The 24,831-nt window shown below is 44.7% G+C and overlaps 1 protein-coding gene across 7 annotated transcripts in view; it reads left to right on the top strand.

Moving 5' to 3' along the window:
• Nucleotides 1-11,449: 11,449 nt before the first annotated feature.
• upf3a (UPF3A regulator of nonsense mediated mRNA decay) overlaps nt 11,450-24,831 on the top strand; it is a 101,553-nt gene continuing 88,171 nt past the window's right edge. For 6 of the 7 annotated variants that reach the window (XM_068033778.1, XM_068033775.1, XM_068033773.1 and 3 more), the window contains exon 1: nt 11,450-11,612. In XM_068033778.1, the coding sequence (XP_067889879.1) occupies nt 11,496-11,612 (117 nt within the window). In that variant the 5' untranslated portion in view covers nt 11,450-11,495. Of the gene's footprint in view, nt 11,613-11,644; nt 12,060-24,831 lie in introns of those variants that run through there. The other variant, XM_068033774.1, reaches the window with a different exon arrangement.

Below are 24,831 nucleotides of genomic sequence, written 5' to 3' on the forward strand. Positions count from 1 at the left end.
GTTTAGATGTTAAACTCTGTTCTGGGAAAGCTTTTGATAATATCATCAACATAGCAGGAAAGTACATGAAGCTCCGACAATGCTTCTTCGACAAAATCCACAGGCACTTCTTATTCCATTTGTACAGCATACCCTGAACCTCATTGGTATAAATTTGGCAGAGTTGTCGATTGATTTTATCGTGTTATTCAGGTGATTTTAGTCATTGTACAATATTTTCAGTACAACTTCATAAAGATAGGAAAAATGTTCCCTTTTTACTGCATTCGTTGTCTGATACAGTGGTACATATCAATTGTGTGTGTCTTTTTACCAAGAATCTCAAAGACTAAAAGTAATATTGAGTGAGTTGCTTGACTTGGACCTGACTTGTACAACCAGAGGTGGTACTGCTAGCCTCCTCAAATACATGTCCAAATTTAAGTGTGTTTTGCTTGCATCAATTTGGCTGAAAATTATAATCCTTATCAAAAATTGGAATCTAGTCTTTTAGCAACAAGATGCTATACTCAATGATGAAACAGCCAACACTGAATGCCTTATTACTGAATTGGCACAGTTTAGAGAAAAATAAAATTCATATATTAATGAATATGAGCTTGTTGCAGCAATGATAGGCATCGATCCTCCAGCGGTATATTAGAAATGTAGAAGATTTTAAGCAAGTGAAGCAGGGGTGGGGCAAGAGATCACAAAACAGAAGGTGTTGATAGGACAAGGCCATAGAGAATAACTGACCAGAAACTCATGGAACAAAGGCAAACGGTATGTTAATGATGTGCTGAAAGACAAAGCATTAGTACAGAGAGGGTGTCAATTGACTATAAAATGAACAGCCCTGGCTCGAAGCACAAACATTAAACAAAAAAAAGTGGGTAGGCACAGTAGAAACAAACTAAACAAACTAAAACAAAATAAACAAAGAAAAAAGAAAAAATAACTAAAAATAAAAAGGGGGGCCCGTCATGCTCTGAAATTAATGAATTCAATGTTCAGTCTGGCAGGCTGTAGCGTTCCTAATCGGTAAATGAGGTGCTGTTCCTCGAGCTTGCGTTGATGTTCGCTGGAACACTGCAGCAATTCAGGGACAGAGATGTGAGCATGAGAGCGGGGGTGGTGGGGGAGGTGGTGTTGAAATGGTGAGGAACTGGAAGCTCGGGGTCATGCTTCCGGACTGAGTGGAGGTGTTCCGCAAAGCGGTCCCCCAATCTGTGTTTGGTCGCCCCAATATAGAGGAGAGCACAATGTGAGCAGTGAATACAGTATACTAAATTGAAAGAAGTACAAGTAAATCGCTGCTTCACCTGAAAGCAGTGTTTTGGGCCTTGGATAGTGAAAAGAGAGGAGGTAAATGGGCAAGTATTACACCTCCTGCGATTGCAGGGGAAGGTGCCGTGGGAAGGGGACGAGGTGGTGGGGGTAATGGAGGAGTGGACGAGGTTGTCGCGGTGGGAACGATCCCTTCGGAATGCTGACAGGGAAGGGGAGGGGAAGATGCATTTGGTAGTGGTATCACGCTGGATGTGGCGCAAATGGCAGAGGATGATCCTTTGGATGTGGAGGCTGGTGGGGTGGAAAGTGAGGACAAGGGGATCCCTGTCGCGGTTCTGGGAGAGAGGGGAAGGGGTGAGGGTAAAGGTGCGGGAAATGGGCCGGACACGGTTGAGGGCCCTGTCGACCACAGTGTGGGGGAATCCTCGGTTGATGAAAAAGGAAGACATATCAGAAGTGCTGTCGTGGAAGGTAGCATCATCAGAGCAGATGCGTCGGAGCTGGAGAAACTGGGAGAATGGAATGGAGTCCTTACAGGAGGCAGGGTGTGAGGAAGTGTAGTCGAGGTAGCCGTGGGAGTCAGTGGGCTTATCATGAATATTAGTAGACAGCGTATCCCCAGAGATGGAGACAGAGAAGTCGAGGAAGGGAAGGGAAGTGTCGGAGATGGACCATGTGAAGGTGAGAGAAGGGTGGAAATTAGAAGCAAAGTTGATAAAGTTTTCTAGTTCCGGGTGGGAGCAGGAAACGGCACCGATACAGTCATCAATGTACCGGAAAAAGAGTTGGGGGAGGGGGCCTGAGTAGGACTGGAACAAGGAATGTTCGACATATCCCACAAAAAGACAGGCATAACTAGGACCCAAGCGGGTACCCATAGCAACACCTTTTACTTGAAGGAAGTGAGTGGAGTTGAAGGAGAAGTTGTTCAATGTGGGAACAAGTTCAGCCAGGCGGAGGAGGATAGTGGTGGATGGGGACTGGATGGGCCTCTGTTCAAGGAAGAAGTGGAGAGCCCTCAAACTGTCCTGGTGGGGGATGAAGGTGTAGAGAGATTGGAGGTCTATAGTGAAGAGGAAGCAGTTAGGGCCAGGAAACTAGAAATTGTCAAAATGACGTAGGGCGCCAGAAGATTCATGGATGGAGGTGGAAAGAGACTTGACCAAGGGAGTAAAGATAGAGTCAAGATAGGAAGAAATAAGTTCAGTGGGGCAGGAACAGGCTGAAACAATAGGTCTGCTGGGACAGTCCTCTTTGTGGATTTTGGGAAGGAGGTAGAAACGGGCTATCCGGGGTTGCAGGACTATGAGGTTGGAAGCTGTAGAGGGAAGATCTCCAGAGGAGATGAGGTCAGTGACAGTCCTGTGGACAGTAGCTTGATGTTCGGTGCTGGGGTCATGGTCATGGGGGAAGTAGGAAGAAGTGTCTGAGAGTTGGCGCTGAGCCGCTGCAAGGTAGAGGTTGGTATGCCAGACAACAACATCATGATCCTTGCCTGCAGGTTTGATGACAATGTCGGGGTTAGACCTGAGAGAACGGAGTGTGGCAAGTTCAGAGGGGGGCAAGTTAGAGTGAGTGAGGGGGGCAGAGAAATTGAGACAGCCGATGTCTCGCCGACAGTTTTCAATGAAAAGATCAAGAGCGGGTAAGAGTCCAGAGGGAGGGGTCCAGGTAGAGGGAGAATACTGGAGACGGGTGAATGGGTCTGCTGGTCGGCGGGAGGACTCCTGGTCAAAGAAGTGAACATGGAGATGAAGGCAACGGAAGAAGAACTCAACGTCATGCCGAGCACGAAATTCATTGAGGCGGGGGCGTAAGGGGATAAAACTGAGTCCTTTGCTGAGTACAGAACATTCAGCGTCAGAGAGGGGAAGGTCAGAGGGTATAGTGAATACACGGCAAGGGGTCAGATCAGAAGGGGTGGAGTCAGAGGGAAGTGAAGGGGAAGAAGGATCTGGAGGGGCATTAGTCCCCATCAGCTGCTGGAGCTTGCGTTCCTTAACACCTGAAAGGAAGAAAAAAAGTTTTTTGTTAATGCGTCAGATAAGACGAAGGATGAAATGAAACTGCGGAGTAGAACAGCTTTGAGATAAGGTGAGGCAGTGATTCTGGAGAGAGAGGTCCAGTCTGTACATGCAGCAGCGCATGGCACTGAGTGTGGATCTCAGGATGCGGCGAGAACAGCTGTCCGAGGAACTTTGGATTTCTCGGAGATACCTATAATCCTGGGTGGATTCAAAACACAAAGGATGAAACTACAGTTGGAATCCACGTGGAATAAGTCGGAGCCGGAGACAGTCACTGAGGAAGGCGATATGGCTGTGAAAACGAGTTTTGGTAGACACCTAATCAAACACCAGGAGGGAAATAAAAATGAAGGTGAACAAGGTAAAAGAGACAAATGAAAATTCTGTCGGAGAGAAGAGCAGAACTTCTTCAAGGTATGCATTCCTGGAGGAGAACTGGCAGTGAATTAAGCACTAAAATAAAAGCAAAATACTGCAGATGCTGGAAATCTGAAATAAAAACAAGAAATGCTGGAAACACTCAGCTGGTCTGGCAGCAGTTGTGGAGAGAGAAGCAGAGTTAACATTTCAGGTCAGTGACCCTTCATCAGAACTGACAAATATTAGAAAGGTAAAAGGTTTTAAGCAATGAAAGTAGAGGTGGGAGAAGAGATAACAAAAGAGGTGTTGCTAGGACAAGGTCATAGAGAATAACTGACCAGAGATCATGGAACAAAGGAAAATGATATGTTAATGGTGTGGTGAAAGACAAAGCATTAGTACAGAGAGGGTGTCAATTGACTATAAAATGAACAGCCCTGGCTCGAAGCACAAACATTAAACAAAAAAACAGTGGGTAGGCACAGTAGAAACAAATTAAACAAACTGAAATAAAATAAACAAAGAAAAAGGAAAAAATTACTAAAAACAAAAAGGGGGGCCCGTCATGCTCTGAAATTATTGAACTCAATGTTCAGTCCGGCAGGCTATAGTGTGCCTAATCGGTAAATGAGGTGCTGTTGTTCGAGCTCGCGTTGATGTTCGCTGGAACACTGCAGCAATCCCAGGACAGAGATGTGAGCATGAGAGCGGGGGGGGGGGGGGGGGGGGATGATGGTGGTGTTGAAATGGCAAGCAACCAGAAGCTCGGGGTCATGCTTACGGACTGAGCGGAGGTGTTCCGCAAAGCGGTCACCCAATCTGTATTTGGTCGCCCCAATGTAGAGGAGACCACATTGTGAGCAGCGTATACAGTATATTAAATTGAAAGAAGTACAGGTAAATCGCTGCTTCACCTGAAAGGAGTGTTTGGGGCCTTGGATAGTGAGGAGAGAGAGGTAAATGGGCAGGTATTACACCTCCTGCGATTGCATGGGAAGGTGCTGTGCGAAGGGGACGAGGTGTCGGGCGTGATAGAGGAGTGGACCAGGGTGTCACAGAGGGCATGGTCCCTTTGGAATACTAACAGGGGAGGGGAGGGGAAGGTGTGTTTGGTGGTGGCACCATGCTGGAGGTGCTGGATAAGGAGAGGATGTCTGCTTGAGAACAAAAAGTTGATCTCAATGTTTTTCTCAATTTTTATTCCACTGATATCTCTGGTGAACAAAGAAAACATTGGCTAAAAAATACTATTGTCAATTCATTGAGTAAATAAGTCGCATGAAATCTCTCTTCAGAACATTTTCCCCAAGCCGATTGTACTGTGCCTGCATAAAAAAGATTTTCCTCATGTCCCTGTCGCTTCTTTTGCCAATCACCTTAAATCAGTGTCCTCTGGTTCAAACCCTTTGGCCAATGGGAACAGTTTCTCCCTACTCACTCTGTCCAGATCCCTCATGATTTTGAACACCTCTATAAAATCTCCTCTTAATCTTCACTTTTCTAAGGAGAACAGACCCATTTTCTCCAACCTATCCACATAAATGTCTCTGGAACCATTCTCATGAATCTTTTCAGCACTCTCTCTAATGTCTTAACATCCTTCCGTAAGTGTGATGCCCAGAACTAGACACAATGCTCCAATTGAGGCCTAACTGCAATGCACTGCCTGAGAGTGTGATGGAGGCCGATTCAACTGAGATCTTCAAAAGAGAGCTGGATAAGTATCTGAAGAGAAAAAATTTTCAGGGCTACAGGGAAAAGGCAGTGGAGTGTGACTAGGCAAGTTGTTCGTGCAGAAAGCCAGCATGGACACAACGGCCAAATGGCCTTCTTCTGTGCTGTAAGGCAGGGGAGTGGGACTTGGTGAGCTGTTCCTTCAGAAAGCCAGCATGGATACAACGGGCCAAATGGTCTTCTTCTGGACTGTAATCATTCTCTGATTCTACGATTCTATTTAGCTGCATAGCAGCATCTGTGCTCTGCACAGAAAAATCACTTAATATGCTCAACATTTGAAGAAATACCACCATGCAATACGGGTCAGTCAAAACTTAACAAGACTTAATAGTCTAGCAACTCTTCCCAATGAAAGTGATCTAACAAGACCTGTAGATTTGCTGAGAGAAATCTGGAACTCAATCCCCCAAAAAGCTGTTGAGACTAGATTTATTGAAAATTTCAAAATTGAGATTGATAGATTTTTGTTCAGCAAGGGTATTAAGAATTACGGAACCAACGTGGATAAATAGACAAATCAACTATGAACTAATTGAGTGACCAAGACAGGGAACTGAATGTTCAAGGATATTCGACATTTAGGAAGGACATGAAAAAAGAAAAAGGAGATGGTGTTGCACTGATAATAAGGGATGGGATCAGTACATTAGTAAGGGAGGATCTCAGATCGGAAGAACAAAATGTGGAATCTGTTTGGGTGGAGCTAAGAAACAGCAAGGGGCAACAAACATTGGTAGGAGTTGTTTATAGGCCACCAAACAGTAGTGGTAGTGTGTGGAATGGTATTAATCAGGAGATTAAAGAAGCATGTAGCATGGGTAATACAGTAATCATGGGTGACTTAAATCTGCATATAGACTGGGTAAACCTAATGAGCACTAATGCTGTGGAGGACGAGTTTCTGGAGTGTGTTAGGGATGGTTTTCTAGAGCAGTATGTTGAGGAATCAACGAGAGAACAGGCTATTTTAGATCCAGTATGATGTAATGACAAAGGGCTAATTAATAATCTTGTTGTAAAAGAACCTTTCAGAATGAGTGACCATAATATAATAGAATTTTACATTATGTTTGAAAGTGAGGTAGTTCAATCTGAAGCCAGGGTGTTAAATTTGAACAAAGAAAATTATGACGGTTTGAAGGGCAAATTGGCTGAGGTGGATTGGGAAAATACATTAAAAGGTATGACAGGGCATAAACAATGGATAATCTTCAAAGAATTATTACATAGTTTACAGGAACTATACATTCCTTCAAGGCGCAAAAACCCCAAAAGTAAAGGCAGTCAACCATGGCTAACAAAGGAAGTTAAGAATTGTATAAGATTAAAAGAAAAGGCCTATAAAGTTGCCAGAGTTAGTCGTAAACCTGAGGATTGGGAGGATTTTACAATACATCAAAGGAGGACAAAAAACTGACAAAGAAAGGGAGAATAGAATATGAATGTAAACTAGCAAAAAATATAAAAACGGACTATAAAAACTTCTACAGATACGTAAAAAGGAAACGTTTGACTAAGACAAATGTGGGTCCATTACAGGCAGAGTCTGGAGAATTTATAATGGGGAATAGAGAAAAGGCAGAGAAGCTAAATGATTCCTTTGTGTCTGTCTTCACTGAGGAAGATACAAGAAATTTCCTAGAATGAGAAATCCAAGGGATGAGGGAGAATGAGGAATTGAAGAAAATTGGTATGAGTAAGAAGGTTGTGTTGGAGAAATTAATGGGGCTGTAGGTTGATAAGTCCTCAGGACTTGATATTCTACATCCCAGAGTGTTGAAAGAGGTAGCTATGGAGATAGTGGATGCATTGGTGATCATCTTTCAAAATTCTATTGATTCTGGAACGGTTCCTGCAGATCAGAAGGTAGCAAATGTCACCCCACTGTTTAAGAAGGGAGGGAGAGAGAAAACGGGGAACTACGGACCTGTTAGCCTTACATCAGTAGTAGGGAAAATGTTAGAATCTATTCTAAAGGATGTGATAAATGGACACTTGGATAATAATGATCTAATTGGGCATTCTCAACATAGATTTATGAATGAGAAATCATGTTCAGAGGCTGAGTAAATTGGGTCTATATTCTCTGGAGTTTAGAAGAATGAGGGGCGATCTAATTAAGACATACAAGATTCTGAAAGGGCTTGATAGGGTAAAGCTGAGAGATTGCTCCCACTGGGAAATCATGCTTGACAAATCTCCTAGAATTCTTTGAGGATGTAACTAGTAGAGTTGATGAGAGGGAGCCTGTGGATGTAGTTTATTTGGACTTTCAGAAGGCTTTTGAAAAAGTCCCACATAAGAGATTAGCATGTAAAATTAAAGCGCATGGGATTGGGGGTAGTGTATTGCGATGGATAGAAAACTGGTTGGCAGACAGGAAACAAAGAGTAGGGATAAATGGGTCTTTTTCCGAATGGCAGGCAGTGACTAGTAGGGTACCACAGGGATCGGTGCTAGGACCCCAGCTATTCACAATATATATTAATGATTGAGATGAGGGAACTAAATGTAATATCTCCAAATTTGCAGATGACACAAAACTGGGTGGGAGGGTGAGTTGTGAGGAGGATGCAGAGAGGCTTCAGGGTGATTTGGACAAGTTGAGTGAGTGGGCTAATGCATGGCAGATGAAGTATAATGTGGATAAATGTGAGGTTATCCACTTTGGTAGCAAAAACAGGAAGGCAGATTATTATCTGAATGGCTATACACTGAGAGAGGGGAATATGCAGCGAGACCTGGGTGTTCTTGTACACCAGTCACTGAAGGTAAGCATGCAGGTCCAACAGGCGGTAAAAAAGGCAAGTGGTATGAAGGCCTTCAGAGCGAGAGCATTCGAATACAGGAGCAGGGATGTCTTGCTGCAATTATATAGGGCCTTGGTAAGGCCACACTTGGAATATTGTGTGCAGTTTTGGTCTCCTTATCTGAGGAAGGATGTTCTTGCTATAGAGGGAGTGCAGCAAAGGTTGACCAGATTGATTCCTGGGATGGCGGGACTGATGTATGAGGAGAGATTGAGTCGGTTAGGATTATATTCTCTGGAGTTCAGAAGAGTGAGGGGGAATCTCATAGAAACCTATAATATTCTAACAGGATTTGATAGGGCAGATGCAGGAAGGATGTTCCCGATGGTGGGGGAGTCCAGAACCAGGGGTCATAGTCTGAGGATACGGGGTAAACCTTTCAGGACTGAGATGAGGAGAAATTTCTTCACCCAGAGAGTGGTGAGCCTGTGGAATTCGCTACCACAGAAAGCAGTTGAGGCCAAAACATCGTATGTTTTCAAGAAAGAGTTAGATCTAGCTCTTGGGTCTAAAGGGATCAAAGGGTATGGGGAGAAAGCGGGAACAGGTTACTGTTGGATGATCAGCCATGATAATAATGAATGGCAGAGCAGGCTCGAAGGGCCGAATGGCCTACTCCTGCTCCTATTTTCTATGTTTCTATGGTCAGGGAATCTAGAACATGGGGACACAGTCTCAGGATAAGGGGTCAATCATTCAGGACTGAGACGAGGAAAAATTACTTCACTCAAAGGGTTGTGAATCTTTGGAATTCTCTACCCCAAAGCGTTGTGGATCCTTCATCATTGAATACATTTAAGGCTGGGATAGACAGATTTTTGGTCTTGCAGGGAATCAAGGGATATGGGGAGCGGGCAAGAAAGTGGAATTGAAGCCCAAGATCAGCCATGATCGTATTGAATGGCGGAGCAGGCTTGATGGGCCAAATGGGCTACTTCTGCTCCTATTTCTTGTGTTCTTGTGTTTGACGAAACTGTTGGGAGTTTTTTGAGGACGTTACTAACAAATTGATAAAGGGGAGTCGATGGACATAATATACTTGGATTTTCAGAAGGCTTTTGATAAAGTCCCCCACAGGAGGTTGGTTAGCAAAATTAAAGCACATGGGATAGGAGATAATATACTGGCATGGATTAAGGATTGGTTAACAGGCAGAAAACAGAGAGTAAGAATAAATGAGTCATTCTCACGTTGACAGGCTGTGAGTAGTGGCGTACCACAAAGATCAGTACTTGTGCCCCAGCTGTTCACACTATATATCAATGATTTGGATGTGGGGACCAAATGTAATATTTCCAAGTTCACAGATGACACAAAACTAGGTGGGAATGTGTGTTGTGAGGAAGATGAAAGCAGCTTCAAGGGGATTTGGACAGACTGAGTGAGTGGGCAAGAATGTGGCAGATGGAATATAATGTGGAAAAATGTGAGGTTATCCATTTTGGTAGGAGGAATAGATGTGCAGAGTATTTCTTAAATGGTAAGAGATTAGAAAGTTTAGATGTACAAAGGGACCTGGGTGTCCTTGCTAATAAGTCACTGAAAGCTAATCTGCAGATGCAGCAAGCAATTAGGAAAGCTATTGGTATATTAGCTTTTATCGCAAGAGAATTTGAGTACAGGAGTAGTGAAGCCTTGCTTCAATTGTATAAAAACTTGGTTAGACCGCACCTGGAGTACTGTGTGCAGTTTTGGTCCCCTTACCTTTGGAAGGATATTATTGTCATTGAGGGATTGCAACAAAGGTTCACCAGACTTGTTCCCAGGATGGCAGGACTGTCCTATGAAGAGAGATTGGGGAAACTGGGCCAGTATTCTCTAGAGTTTTGAAGAATGAGAGGTGATGTCATTGAAACCTACAAAATACTGAAAGGGATCAACAGGGTAGATGCAGCTAAGATGTTTCCCCTGGTTGGGGAATCTAGAACCAGGGGACACAATTTCAAAATAAGTGGGAAGCCACTTAGGACAGAGATGAGGAGAAATTTCTCTACTCGGAAGGTTATGAATCTTTGGAATTCTCTACCCCAGAGGGCTGTGGAAGCTCACTCATTGAGTATGTTTAAAGTAGAGATTGACAGATTTCTAAATACTAATGACATAAAGGGATATAGGGATAGTGCCAGAAAAAGGCATTGAAGTAGATGATCAGTCATGATTGTATTGAATAGCGGAGCAGGCTCGATGGGCTGAATAGCCTACTCCTGCTTCTATGTTATGTTCCTAATAGTGAAACAGACTCAAGGGGCTGAACTCCTATGTTCCTAAAAACAGCATCGCAAATTGACAGTCTTAAAATAAAGTTTACGAAAAGTTGGAAACTTCTCCTAATTCTTTTACTCTCTTCATTGCATGTTTTATTAACACTGATGAGTAGCATTCATAAATTCAATGATATAGATTGGCATTGCTCTGTTGTCTCCAGCATGATGCCCCTTTAAACATAGAAAAATAGGACCAGGAGTAGGCCATTTGGCCCTTCGAGCCTGCACCGCCATTCAATACAATCATGGCTGATCATCCAAACTCAGTACCCTGTTCCCGCTTTCTTCCCGTATCGCTTGATCCCTTTCACCCTCAGAACTATATCTAACTCTTTCTTGAATATATTTAATGATTTGGCCTCAACTGCTTTCTGTGGTAGAGAATTCCACAGGTTCATCACTCTCTGGGCGAAGAAAACCCTCCTCATCTCAGTCCTAAATGGCTTACCCCTTATCCTTAGACTTGTGATCCCTGGTCCCATGCCAGCGGGAACATCCTTCCTGCATCTAGTCTGTCCAGTCCTGTTAGAATTTTGTAGGTGTCTATGAGATCCCCTCTCATTCTTCTAAACTCTAGCAAATACAAGCCTAATGGATCCCATCTCTCTTCATAGGTCAGTCCTGCCATCCCAGAAATCAGTCTGGTGAACCTTTGCCACACTCCCTCCATAGCAAGAACATCATTCTCAGATAAGAATAGTAAAGCTAAATTTGAAAAAGCTTCTCCGTAAAGAACAGACAAAAACGTATATTCCAAATCACCGTACTTTGACGGAAAGAAAGATAATGTAAGGTTGGGTTGGGCGCACATCAGCTGCACGAGACCATGCACCTGACTTCTCTCTGGGGCATCAGTTCGGGGGGCCGCGCGGTGATGAGAGGCAGCCAATCAGGGAGCAGGAACGACAGGCGCGCGGGGAGGGGGCGGGTTGAGCCGTGTGAGTGCGCAGGCGGTCTCGCGAGATGTGGCGCTTGAGCGTGAAGAGAGAGACTGAGAGAAAGAGAGCGAGGGGCGAGTCTGCGGAATGAAAGAGGAGAAAGAGAACAAGGGGCGAGAGCGGCGAGTGGAGATCCAGTTCAGAGACAGAGAGGAAGGGGAGAAACGCAAAGAGAAAGATGAGAAAAAGGAGGTGCTTGCTAAGGTGTGGGCGGCGCTGTTCGCTTTCTTACCTCAAGCACGAAACCGTTTTTTTTTGTGGAGAGCGTTATGGGGTCTCCATGGTGACGTGAGAGTTAAAATCATAAGGCGAAGGAAGCGAACGCTGACGATGATTGACAGCTCGCGAGTCAACCTGAACCACAATGACCGCACGCGCAGCTGCAGTTGTTGCCCCCTCAATGCTGTTCCCTGTCTTTTTGGTTTGTAACCTGTTCACTGATAACTCGTTGCTTTTCATCACTGTCGGGTGATGCACATTCTAGGCATCCATCTACTCTAGATTGGTAGTGTAGAATTTTCCAACGAATCATTTGGAGAAACGAGCATTGTTCTTTTCATGTGTTTATTATAAACTGGCTTCATAACCATGATCACTTTAAGTAAGATTCGTGCATTTTTAAATCGTGTGACATGGGACGGGATCTGCCAAGTAAGTTCATTTACTGTGACGTGGTGAAATTCCCCTTTTAGAGAAAAACGGGAGAATCGCTTTTTCTGCAATTCATTTTCCTGTAACCTCACATTGCACGTTTCAAAGTCGAATTTCGCTGGCGGGTCATTCATTTATGGAGAAAAGAAAGCCCCATTTCTTTAAAATATTTTTTGTTTTCATCGATATTTTAAGACCGGCACGAACACAATGAGCCGAACAACCTCCTGTGCTGTAAATCTGTTTCTAGAGGTGCGCTTATGCACTGAAGATGTCAGTTTTTTGCGCATAACTTTATTAATTATTTTTAGACAAAAAATTTTTTACTGTTGCATGATTTGTTTGTAAATTTATAGATTGGTAGACTAATTATAGGTACATTTGTTGCAGATGGACGTGTGATGACAGCCTGCAGGAAGATATTTAGTTGTATGATTATAGTGATGTGTTCAACCACTAAGTGGCAATATTTACATGTCACTTGAACAGAGTATGTACAAACATGTTTAAACTTTTCAGGTATTCTCATGTTAAATATATGATCAGTACTGTAGATCTGCAGACTCGTCTATAGGAGGACACCACGGAGGTTTGACTTATCTTTCATCAGTAGCCATGTCATATTGGAGACCGTGGGTTGAATTTTATTACGCGTGGGGGCTCATTTAAATGGAGGGGGCTGAGCGGCGCCCGATGACACAAAGGGGGCAGCTGCAGCGCCACCACACAGGCACCGGCACCATTTTTAAAGGGCTTCAAGCCCTTAGATGAAATTTCAATGTATAAAGCGACCGTTTTGTTAATGTCTTCAAATAAAGGTCTGTTGACACCTGTAAACTCCCCCCGCCCTCCCACCAATGAATAAGCAGTCGGTTTTTTTCCATATGTTTCCCCCAAAAAAGTGACTTCTCACTCATGGAAACATAGAAAATAGGAGCAGGAGTAGGCCATTTGGCCCTTCGAGCCTACTCCGCCATTCATGATTATCATGGCTGATCATCCAACTCAGTAGCCTGTTCCTGCTTTCGCCCCATACCCCTTGACCCCTTTAGACCCAAGAGCTATATCTTACTCCTTATACAATGTCTTGGCCTCAACTGCTTTCTGTGGTAGCAAATTCCACAGGCTCACCACTCTCTGGGTGAAGAAATTTCTCCTCATCTCCGTCCTGAAAGGTTTACCCCGTATCCTCAGACTATGACCCCTGGTTCTGGACTCCCCCACCATCGGGAACATTCTTCTTGCGTCTACCCTGTCAAGTCCTGTTAGAATTTTATAGGTTTCTATGAGATCTTCCTCCTCATTCATCTGAACTCCAGCGAATATAATCCAAACCGACTCAATCTCTCTTCCTATATTAGTCCTGCCATCCCAGGAATCAGTCTGGTAAACCTTTGCTGCACCTCCTTCTATAGCAAGAACGTCCTTCCTCAGATAAGGAGGCCAAAACTGCACACACATTCCAAGTGTGGCCTCACCAATACCCTGTATAATTGCAGCAAGACATCCCGGCTTACATAGAACAGTACAGCACAGTACAGGCCCTTTGGCCCACGATGTTGTGCCGAACCTTTAACCTACTCTAAGATCAAACTACCTACATACCCTTCATTCTACTATCATCCATGTACCTATCCAAGAGTCGCTTAAATGTCCCTAATGTATCATCTTCTACTACCACCGCTGGCAGTGCATTCCATGCACCCACCACTCTCTGTGTAAAGAACCTACCTCTGACATCTCCCCGAAACCTTCCTCCAATCACCTTAAAATTATGCCCCCTGGTGATAGCCCTTTCCGCCCTGGGAAAAAGTCTCTGGCTATCCACTCTATCTATGCCTCTCATCATCTTGTACACCTCTATCAAGTCACCTGTCATCCTTCTTCGTTCCAATGAGAAAAGCCCTAGCACCCTCAATCTTTCTTCATAAGACATGCCCTCCAGTCCAAGCAGCATCCTGGTAAATCTCCTCTGCACCCTCTCTAAAGCTTCCACATCCTTCCTATAATGAGGCAACCAGAACTGAACACAATATTCCAAGTGTGGTCTAACCAGGGCTTTATAGAGCTGCAGCATAACTTTGCGGCTCTTAAACTCAATTCCCCTGTTAATGAAAGCCAACACACCATACGCCTTCTTAACAACCCTATCAACTTGGGTGGCAACTTTGAGCGATCTATGGACATGGACCCCAAGATCCCTCTGTTCCTCCACACTACCAAGCATCCTGTCTTTAAGCCTGTATTCTGCATTCAAATTCGACCTTCCAAAATGAATCACTTCACACTTTTCCAGGTTGAACTCCATCTGCCACTTCTCAGCCCAGCTCTGCATCCTGTCAATGTCCCGTTGCAACCTACAACAGCCTTCCACACTATCCACAACTCCAGCAACCTTCGTTTCATCGGCAAACTTGCTAACCCAGCCTTCCACTTCCTCATCCAAGTCATTTATAAAAATCACAAAGAGCAGAGGTCCCAGAACAGATCCCTGCGTAACACCACTGGTCACCGAGCTCCAGGCTGAATACTTTCCATCTACTACCACCCTCTGACTTCTATGGGCCAGCCAATTCTGTATCCAGACAGCCAACTTTCCCTGAATCCCATGCCTCCTTACTTTCTGAATGAGCCTACCATGGGGAACCTTATCAAACGCCTTGCTAAAATCCATATACACCACATCCACTGCTCTTCCTTCATCAATGTGCTTTGTCACATCTTCAAAGAATTCAATAAGGCTTGTGAGGCATGACCTGCCCCTCACAAAGCCATGCTGACTGTCTCTATTCAAACTGTGCTTTTCCAAATAATCAGAAATCCTGTCTCTCAGAATCCTCTCCAATAATTTGCCCACTACCGACGTAAGACTGACTGGTCTATAATTCCCAGGGTTATCCCTATTCCCTTTCTTGAACAAGGGAATAACATTTGCCACCCTCCAATCATCTGGTACTACTCCAGAGGACAGTGAGGACGCAAAGATCATCGCCAAAGGCGCGGCAATCTCTTCCCTCGCTTCCCTTAATATCCTTGGGTATATCCCGTCTGGCCCCGGGGACTTATCTGTCCTCATGTCTTTCAAAATTTCCAGCACATCCACCCTCTTAACATCAACGTGTTCGAGCATATCAGACTGTTTCACGCTGTCCTCACAAACGACCAGGTCCCTCTCACTAGTGAATACTGAAGCAAAGTATTCATTTAGGACCTCCCCTACCTCCTCCGACTCCAGGCACAAGTTCCCTCCACTATCCCTGATCGGCCCTACCTTCACTCTGGCCATCCTCTTGTTCCTCGCATGTGTAGAACGCCTTGGGATTTTCCTTAATCCTACCCGCCAAGACTTTTTCATGTCCCCTTCTAGCTCTCCTAAGTCCATTCTTCAGTTCCTTCCTGGCTACCTTGTAACCCTCTAGAGCCCTGTCTGATCCTTGCTTCCTCAACCTTAAGTAAGCTTCCTTCTTCCTCTTGACTAGCTGTTCCACATCTCTTGTCATCCAAGGTTCCTTCACCCTACCATCCCTTCCTTGCCTCATCGGGACAAACCTATCCAGCAGTCGCAGCTCCCTAAACAACCTCCACATTTCTGTCGTGCATTTCCCTGAGAACATCTGTTCCCAATTTATGCTCCCCAGTTCCTGCCTAATAGCATTGTAATTCCCCCTCCCCCAATTAAATATTTTCCCATCCCGTCTGCTCCTGTCCCTCTCCATGACTATAGTAAAGGTCAGGGAGTTGTGATCACTATCACCAAAATGCTCTCCCACCGAGAGATCTGCCACCTGGCCTGGTTCGTTGCCAAGCACCAAATCCAACATAGCCTCCCCTCTAGTCGGCCTATCTACATATTGAGTCAGGAAACCTTTCTGGACACACCTGACAAAAACTGCTCCATCCAAACTATTTGCACTAAGGAGGTTCCAATCAATATTAGGGAAGTTGAAGTCACCCATGACAACAACCCTGTTACTTCTGCACCTTTCCAAAATCTGCCTCCCAATCTGTTCCTCCATGTCTCTGTTGCTATTGGGAGGTCTATAGAAAACTCCCAATAAAGTGACTGCTCCTTTCCTGTTTCTGACTTCCACCCATAATGACTGAGTAGACAAACCCTCCTCGACGACCTCCCTTTCTGCAGCTGTGATACTATCCCTGATTAACAATGACACTCCCCCACCTCTTTTACCTCCCTCCCTATTCCTTTTGAAACATCTAAACCCCAAAACATCCAACATCCGTTCCTGCCCTGTGATATCCAAGTCTCTGTAATGGCCACAACATCGTAGCTCCAAGTACTGATCCATGCTCTAAGTTCATCACCCTTATTCCTGACACTTCTTGTGTTAAAATAGACACACTTCAACCCATCATACTAGCTGCAACTTTGCCCTGTCAACTGTCTACCCTTCCTCACAGTCTCTCTGCACTCTGTATCTGCCTGTTCAACAGTTACCCCATCCACTGTTCCGTAGCTCCGGTTCCCATCCCCCTGCCAAACTAGTTTGAACACTCCCGAAGAGCTCTAGCAAACCTCCTGCCCAGGATATTGGTGCCCCTCCAGTTCAGATGCAACCCGTCCTTTTTGTACAGGTCCCACCTTCCCCAGAAGGTATCCCAATGATCCACATAACTGAAGCCCTCCCTCCTACACCAGCTCTGTAGCCACATGTTCAGCTGCACTCGCTCTCTGCTTCTAGCCTCACTAGCACATGGCACCAGTATCAATCCTGAGATTACTACTCTGCTCGTCCTGCCTTTTAGCTTCCAACCTAACTCCCTATATTTGCTTTTCAGGCTTCTGTACTCGAATCCTCTCTCTATGAAGGCCAACATACCATTTGTGTTTTTTACTGCCTGTTGCACCTGCATGCTTACCTTCAGCGACTGGTGTATGAGAACACCCAGGTCTCGCTGCATATTCCCCTCTCTGTGTATAGCCATTCAGATAATCTGCCTTCCTGTTTTTGCTACCAAAGTGGATAACCTCATATTTATCCACATTATACTGCATCTGCCATGCATTAGCCCACTCACTCAACTTGTCCTAATCACCCTGAAGCCCCTCTGCATCCTCCTCACAACTCGCCCTCCCACCTAGTTTTGTGTCATTGCAAATTTGGAGATATTACATTTAGTTCCCTCATCTCAATCATTAATGTATATTGTGAATAGCTGGGGTCCTAGCACCGATCCCTGCAGTACCCCACGAGTCACTGCCTGCCATTCGGAAAAAGATCCATTTATCCCTACTCTTTGTTTCCTGTCTGCCAACCAGTTTTCTATCCATCGCAATACACTACCCCCAATCCCATGCGCTTTAATTTTACATGCTAATCTCTTATGTGGGACTTTGTCGAAATCCTTCTGAAAGTCCAAATAAACTACATTCACTGGCTCCCCCTCATCAACTCTACTAGTTACATCCTCGAAGAATTCGAGTAGATTTGTCAAGCATGATTTCCCTTTCGTAAATCCATGCTGACTCTGCCCGATTCTACCACTGTTTTCTAAGTGCTCTGCTATAAAATCTTTGATAATGGACTCTAGAATTTTCGCCACTACTGACGTCAGGCTGACTGGTCTATAATTCCCTGCATTCTCTCTACCTTCCCTTTTTAAATAGTGGGGTTACATTAGCTACCCTCCAATCTGTAGGAACTGTTCCAGAGTCTATAGAATCTTGGAAGATGACCACCAATGCATCCACTATTTCTCGGGCCACTTCCTTAAGTACTCTGGGATGCATACCATCAGGCCCTGTGGATTTAATGGCCTTCAATCCCATCAATTTCCCCAACACCATTTCTCTACTAATACTGATTTCTTTCAGTTCCTCTCTCTCACTAGCCCTGTGTTTCCCAACATTTCTGGTATGATATTTGTGTCCTCCTTTGTGAAGATAGAACCAAAGTATGCATTTAGTTGGTCAGCCATTTCTTTATTCCCCATAATAAATTCCCCTGTTTCTGACTGTAAGGGACCTACATTTGTCTTCACCAATCTTTGTCTCTTCACATACCTAGAGAAACTTTTACAGTTTTTATGTTGCCCGCAAGCTTGCTCTCGTACTCTATTTTCCCCTTCTTAATCAATCCCTTGGTCCTCTTTTGCTCCCAATCCTCAGGTCTGTTGTTTTGCTGGCAAATTCCCCTTGTAAGCCATGGTTTGGCTACCTTTCCCATTTTACTTTTGCACCAGACAGGGATAAATAATTGTTGCGGTTCATCCATGCGCTCTTTAAATGTTTGCCATTGCCTATCCACCGTCATCCCTTGAAGTAACGTTTCCCAATCCATCATGGCCAACTTACGCCTCATACTTTCTAGTTTCCTTTACTAAGATTCAGGACCCTAGTCTCAGAATCAACTACGTCACTCCATCTTGATGAAGACTTCTATCATATTATGGTTACTCGTCCCCAAGGGGTCTCGCACCACTTGATTGTCAATTATTCCTCTCGTTACACAATACCCAGTCTAGGATGGCCTGTTCTCTAGTTGGTTCCTCAATGTCCATAAAATCATCCCATATACACTCCAAGAATTCCTCCTCTATGGTATTGTGACTAATTTGATTTGCCCAATCTATATGCAGATTAAAGTCACCCATAATTACTGATGTTCCTTCATAGTATGCATCTCTAATTTCCTGTTTAATGCCATTCCCAACATCACCACTACAGTTGTGGGGGTTGTATATAGACCCCCATACCATTTTTTGCCCCTTAGTATTTCTCAGCTCTACCCATACAGATTCCACATCATCAGAGTTAATATCTTTCCTCACTATTGTGTTAATTTCCTCTTTAACCAGCAATGCAACTCCATCACCTTGTGCTTTTTGTCTGTCCTTCCTAAATACTGAATATCCCTGAATGTTCATTTCCCATCCCTGGTCACCTTGCAGCCATGTCTCCATAATCCTGACTATATCATACCTGTTTACATCTATTTGCGTGATTAATTCATCCACTTTATTGCGAATGCTCCACGCGTTAAGGCACAAAGCCTTAAAGCTTGTCTTTGTAACATTACTTGTCCTCTTCCCAATATTTTTCACTGTCCCCCTGTTTTGATTCAGGCCCTTGATTTCTCTGCCTATCACTTTTCTTATTCCCCTTACTGTCTTTTGTCTTTGTCTTTGATCCCCCCTCCTCTGGCTCCTTGCAAAGGTTCCCATCCCCCTGCCATTTTAGTTTAAACCCTCCCCAACCACTCTAGCAAATACTCCCCCTGCCACATCAGTCTTGGTCCTGTCCAGGTGTAACCTGTCCAGTTTGTACTGGTCCCACCTGCCCCAGAACCAGTCCCAATGCCCCAGGAATCTAAAACCCACCCCCTCACGCCATCTCTTCAGCCATGTATTAATCCGATATATCCAGCTATTTCTACTCTGACTAGCACGTGGCACTGGTAGTAATCCTGAGATCACTACCTTTGAGGTCCTACTTTTCAACTTCCTAGCTCTCTATATTCTGCTTTTCGGACCTCATCCTTTTTTTTTACTTATGTCGTTTGTACCAATGTGTACCACGACCACTGGCTGTTCACCCTCCACCTTCAGAATGTCCTGTAACTGCTGTGAGACATCCTTGACCTGAGCACCAGGGAGGCAACATACCATCCTGGAGTTCTTTTGCGGCCACAGAAACGCCTATCTATTCCCCTTACAATTGAATCCCCTATAACTATTGCACTCTCACACCTTTTACTCCTCCCCTGTGCAACAGAGCCAACCGTGGTGCAACGAATTGGGCTGTTGCTGCTTTCCCCTGAGAGGCCATTCCTCCCAACAGTATCCAAAGCAGTATATCTGTTTTGCAAGGGAATAGTCACAGGAGATTCCTGAACTGCCTGCCTAGTCCTTTTGCTCTGCCTGGTGGTTACCCATTCCCCTCCTGCCTGTGGGGTCTAAGCCTGCGGTGTGACCACCTCTCTATATGTGCTATCCACGATACTCTCCGCCTTGTGGATGCTCCACAGTGGCTCCAGCTCCAAAACCCCGGCTTCCAGGAGCTGCAGCTGGACACACTTACTGCACACATGCTGGTCCCGGGCACTGGAATTGTTCCCGGCTTCCGACATGGAGCACACCACGGCTTTGAGCGCTCCTGCCATGACTTAACCCTTTAAATTCAAGTAATCCTTCTGGAAGATCTTAATGTCCAATAATATAAGTTTATCTAGGGCTCTTCTTCCCTGGTCCTCGTTACTACAGAACTCCCTAAAAAAAAGCTCTTCTTACTATGTGTCTCACCTCGGAACTCCGTACGGAGTTCTGAAGGCACGTGAGTTGTGGCCAGTGGTTGTAAAATTGGCATGGGACAGCCGCCAGCGGCAGGTAAATTCATCTGCATTTAATTACTATCATTTGAATATTTTAATGAAGGCCCGACCACCAAGCGGCGGGGTGGGTGGGTAGCACCAAAGCCTTGCCGCCGCCGCTAATATCCGACAGGGCCTTCTCGGCGTCATGGGTTAAGGCGGGCCGCTCCTGTGAGCAGTTTACGGGCCTCCCCACCATGATCCATGCTGTTGAGGGGCTTGTAAAAAAATGTTTTTTTAATTCTTGCACAGGATGTGGGCGTTGCCAGCAAGACCAGCATTTGTTCCCAATCCCTAATTGCCCTTGACAACTGAGTGGCTTGCTAGGATGTTTCAGAGGGCAGTTGAGGACATACGAATTAGGAGCAGGAGTAGGCCACTTGGCCCTTGGAGCTTGCTCTGCCATTTAATAAGTTCATGGCTGAACTGATTACTCCACATTTCTACCTAACCCCGATAACCTTCCACCCTCTTGCTTTATCAAGAATCCACCGCCTTTTGAGGAAGAGAATTCCAAAGACTCACGACCCTCTGAGAGAAACATTTCTCCTTATCTCTGTATTAAATGGGCAGCCCCTTATTTTTAAACAGTGGCCTGAAGTTTGAGATTCTCCCACAGGGGGAAACATCGTTTCCACATCCACCCTGTCAAGACCCCTCAGGATCTTGTATGTTTCAATCTAGTCACCTCTTGCTCTTCTAAATTCCAGCGGCTACAAGCCTAGCCTGGCCAATCTTTCCTCGTAAGACAGTCTGCCCATTCCAGATATTAGTTTAGTAAACTTTCTCTGCACTGCCTCCAATGTATTCACATCCTTCCTTGAATAAGAAGACCAGTACTGTGCGCAGTACTCCAGATGTGGTCTCACCAATGCCCTGTATAGCTGAAGCATAACCTCCCTACTTTTGTATGCAATTCCCCTCGCAATAAACAATAACATTCTATTAGCTTTCCTAATTACGTGCTATACCTGCATACTAACCTTTTTCAATTCGTGCACTAGGACACCCAGATCCCTCTGCATCTTGGAGCGCTGCAATCTCTCACCATTTCGATAATATGCTTTTTTATTCTTTCTGCCAAAGTGGACAATTTCCCACTTTCCCACATTATACTCCATTTGCCAGATCTTTGCCCACTCACTTAACCTAATCCCTTTGTAGCCCATATGTCCTCTTCACAAGTTACTTTCCTACCTATCTTTGTGTCATCAGCAAATTTAGCAACTGTACCTTCGGTCCCTTCATCTAAGTCATTTATATAAATTGTAAAAAGTCGAGGCACACCACTCGTTACATCTTGCCAACCAGAAAATGACTCATTTATGCCTACTCTCTGTTTCCTCTTAGCTAGCCAATCTTCTATCCATGCCAATGTGTTACCCCCTACACCATGAGCTTTTATTTTCTGCAATAGCCTTTGATGTGGCACCTTATCAAATGCCCTCTGGAAACCTAAGTACAATACATCCACCAGTTCCCCTTTATCCACAGCACATGTAACTCCCTCAAAGAACTCCAATAAATTGGTTAAACATGATTTCCCTTTCACAAAACCATGTTGACTCTGCCTGATTACCTTGAATTTTTCTAAATGCCCTGCTATACCATCTTTAGTAATAGTGTCTAACAGTTTCCCTAAGACAGATGTTAAGCGAACTGGCCTGTAGTTTCCTGCTTTCTGTCTCCCTCCCTTTTTGAATAAAGGAGTTACGTTTGCTATTTTCCAATCTAACGGAACTTTCCCCAAATCTAGGGAATTTTGGAAAATTAAAACTATCTCACTAGCCACTTCTCTTAACACCCTAGGATGAAGTCCATCAGGACCCGGGGACTTGTCAGCCCGCAGCTCCAACAATTTGTTCAGTACCACTTCCCTGGTGATTGTAATTTTCTTGTGTTCCTCTCTCCCTTCCATTTCTTGACTTACGGCTAATACTGGGATGTTACTTGTATCCTCAGTAGTGAAGACCGATGCAAAATATCTGTTCAATTCATCTGCCATATCCTTATTATCCATTATTATTTCCTCAGACTCACTTTCTTTAGGACCAACGCTCACTTTTTTAAATATCTGTAGAAACTCTTACTATCTGTCTTTATATTTCTAGCTAGCTTTCTCTTGTACTCTAATTTTACCTTCCTTATCAATCTTTTAGTTATTCTTTGCAGTTTTTTATATTCTGTCCAATCTACTGATCTGCCTCCCATCTGTGTGCAATTGAAGGCTTTTTCTTTAAGTTTGACCACGGGTGGCAGGTCCCACCCTTGGAATTTTTCTTTCTCATTGAAATGTATCTATTCTGTGTATTCTGAAATATCCCCTTAAATGTCTGCCACTGCATCTCTATTGACCTATCCCTTAACCTTATTTGCCGGTTCACTTTAGCTAGCTCTGCTTTCATGCCCTCATAACTGCCCTTATTTAAGTTTAAAATACTAGTCTTGGACCCACTCTTCTCCCCCTCAAACTGAATGTAAAATTCAATCATATTATAATCGCTGCTACCTAGGGGTGCCTTAACTATGAGGTCATTAATTAATCCTATCTTGTTACACAATACCAGGTCTAGTATAGCCTGCGCTCTGGTTGGCTCCAGAACGTATTGTTCCAAGAAATTATCCCGAAAACATTCGATGCACTCCTCATCTAGGCTACCTCTGCCCATCTGATTTTTTCCATTCTATCTGTAGGTTAAAATCCCCCATAATTATCGCTGTGCCTTTCTGACAAGCTGCCATTATTTCTTCCTTTATACCCTGTCCTACAGTGCGATTAATGTTAGGTACACCACTTCCACAAGTGTCTTCTTGCCTTTGATTTCTCATCTCTCCCCAAACTGCTTCTACATCCTGGTCTCCTGAACTTGGGTCATCCTTCTCTATTGCGCTAATACCATCATTAATTAACAGAGCTACCCCTTCACCTTTTCCTAGCTTCCTGTCCTTCCTAAATGTCTCACGCTTCAATATTCAGGTCTCAATCTATATCGCCTTGCAGTCATGTCTCTGTGATGGGTATCAGATCGTACTTATTTATTTCTATTTGTGCTCTCAGTTCATCTGTTTTGTTTTGAATGCTACATGCATTCAGATACAGAGCCTTTAGTTTTGTCCTTTTATTCTTTTTGTATCCTCTAACCTTATCTGTTGATTTACTCCTAGATTTGTATGCTCTGTCCCTTCCTGTCACAGTCTGTTTATCATTTCCCACATTAATACCTTTCTTGCCTTGTCTCTACTCCTTGATTCGCCATATCTCCCCAAATTTGATCCCTTGCCCCCACTATTCAGTTTAAAACCCTCTCTACTTCCCTAATTATTGGCTCGCTAGAACACCAGCCCCAGCATGGTTCAGGTGTAGACTGTCCCAACGGTACAGCCACCACTTTCCCCAGTCCAGAGATTATTACCTTTTGAGGTTCTGCTTCTTAATTTGGTACCTAGTTCCTCATACTGACTATGCAGAACCTCTTTCCTTGTCTTGCCCTGCCTGTGTCGTTGGTACCTACATGGACCACGATGACTGGATCCTCCCCCTCCCACTGTAAGTTCCTCTCCAGCCCTGATTAGATGTCCTGAACCCTGGCACCGGGCAGGCAACACAGCCATCTGGCCTCTCTCTCTTTGCTGCAGAGAACAGTTTCAATCCCCCTCACTATACTTTCCCCCTACTACCACTACATTCCTTTTTTCTCCCTCCACTTGAATGGCTTCCTGTACCATGGTGCCATGGTCAGGTTGCTCATCCACCCCACTCTCATTCAAACAAGCTGAAAGAACCTCAGACCTGTTGGACAATCGCAAAGGTTGAGACCCCTCCATTCCTGCCCTCTGGGTCCCCTTACCTGCCTCAGCTGCAGCCATACTCTCCTGTCCCTGACCACTGACCAAATCAGAAGACCCTATCCTAAGGGGTGTGATTGCCTCCTGGTACAAAATGTCCAGGTAACTTTCCCCTCCCTGATGTGTTGCAGCGTCTTCAAAAAAACCTGACCCGGGCCCGACAGGACCACATCCGACCCGAGCCCAACACGGCCTGAGTCCTTCCATTTTTTTCCCGACCCGACCCAACCGTCAGTTAACTTACCTTCTGTTTTTCACTTTCTTGCTGATCTGCGCACACTTAAAATAACTGTAACAAGACCAGCTTTCTGGTGCAAAAATTAAATTAACATTGGAGCCACTTAACTGCGATAGAGCGTGTCCAACCCGGCCCGGCCCGAGCCCGAATGCCGGACCCAGAAGTGCGACCTGACCCGAACCCGACACATGTCATCGGGTCCCGTCGGGTTCGGGTCAGGTAGCACGCCTTTAGCTCGGATTCCAGTTCAATGACGCTGAGCCAAAGCTCTTCGAGCCGCAGCACTTACTGCAGATGTGTTTGCCCTGGATCACACTGGCATCCAGGAGCTCCCACATGCTACAGTCGTGACACATCACCT

This window comes from Heterodontus francisci, chromosome 6 (genome assembly GCF_036365525.1).
Source record: "Heterodontus francisci isolate sHetFra1 chromosome 6, sHetFra1.hap1, whole genome shotgun sequence".
NCBI lineage: Eukaryota > Metazoa > Chordata > Chondrichthyes > Heterodontiformes > Heterodontidae > Heterodontus > Heterodontus francisci.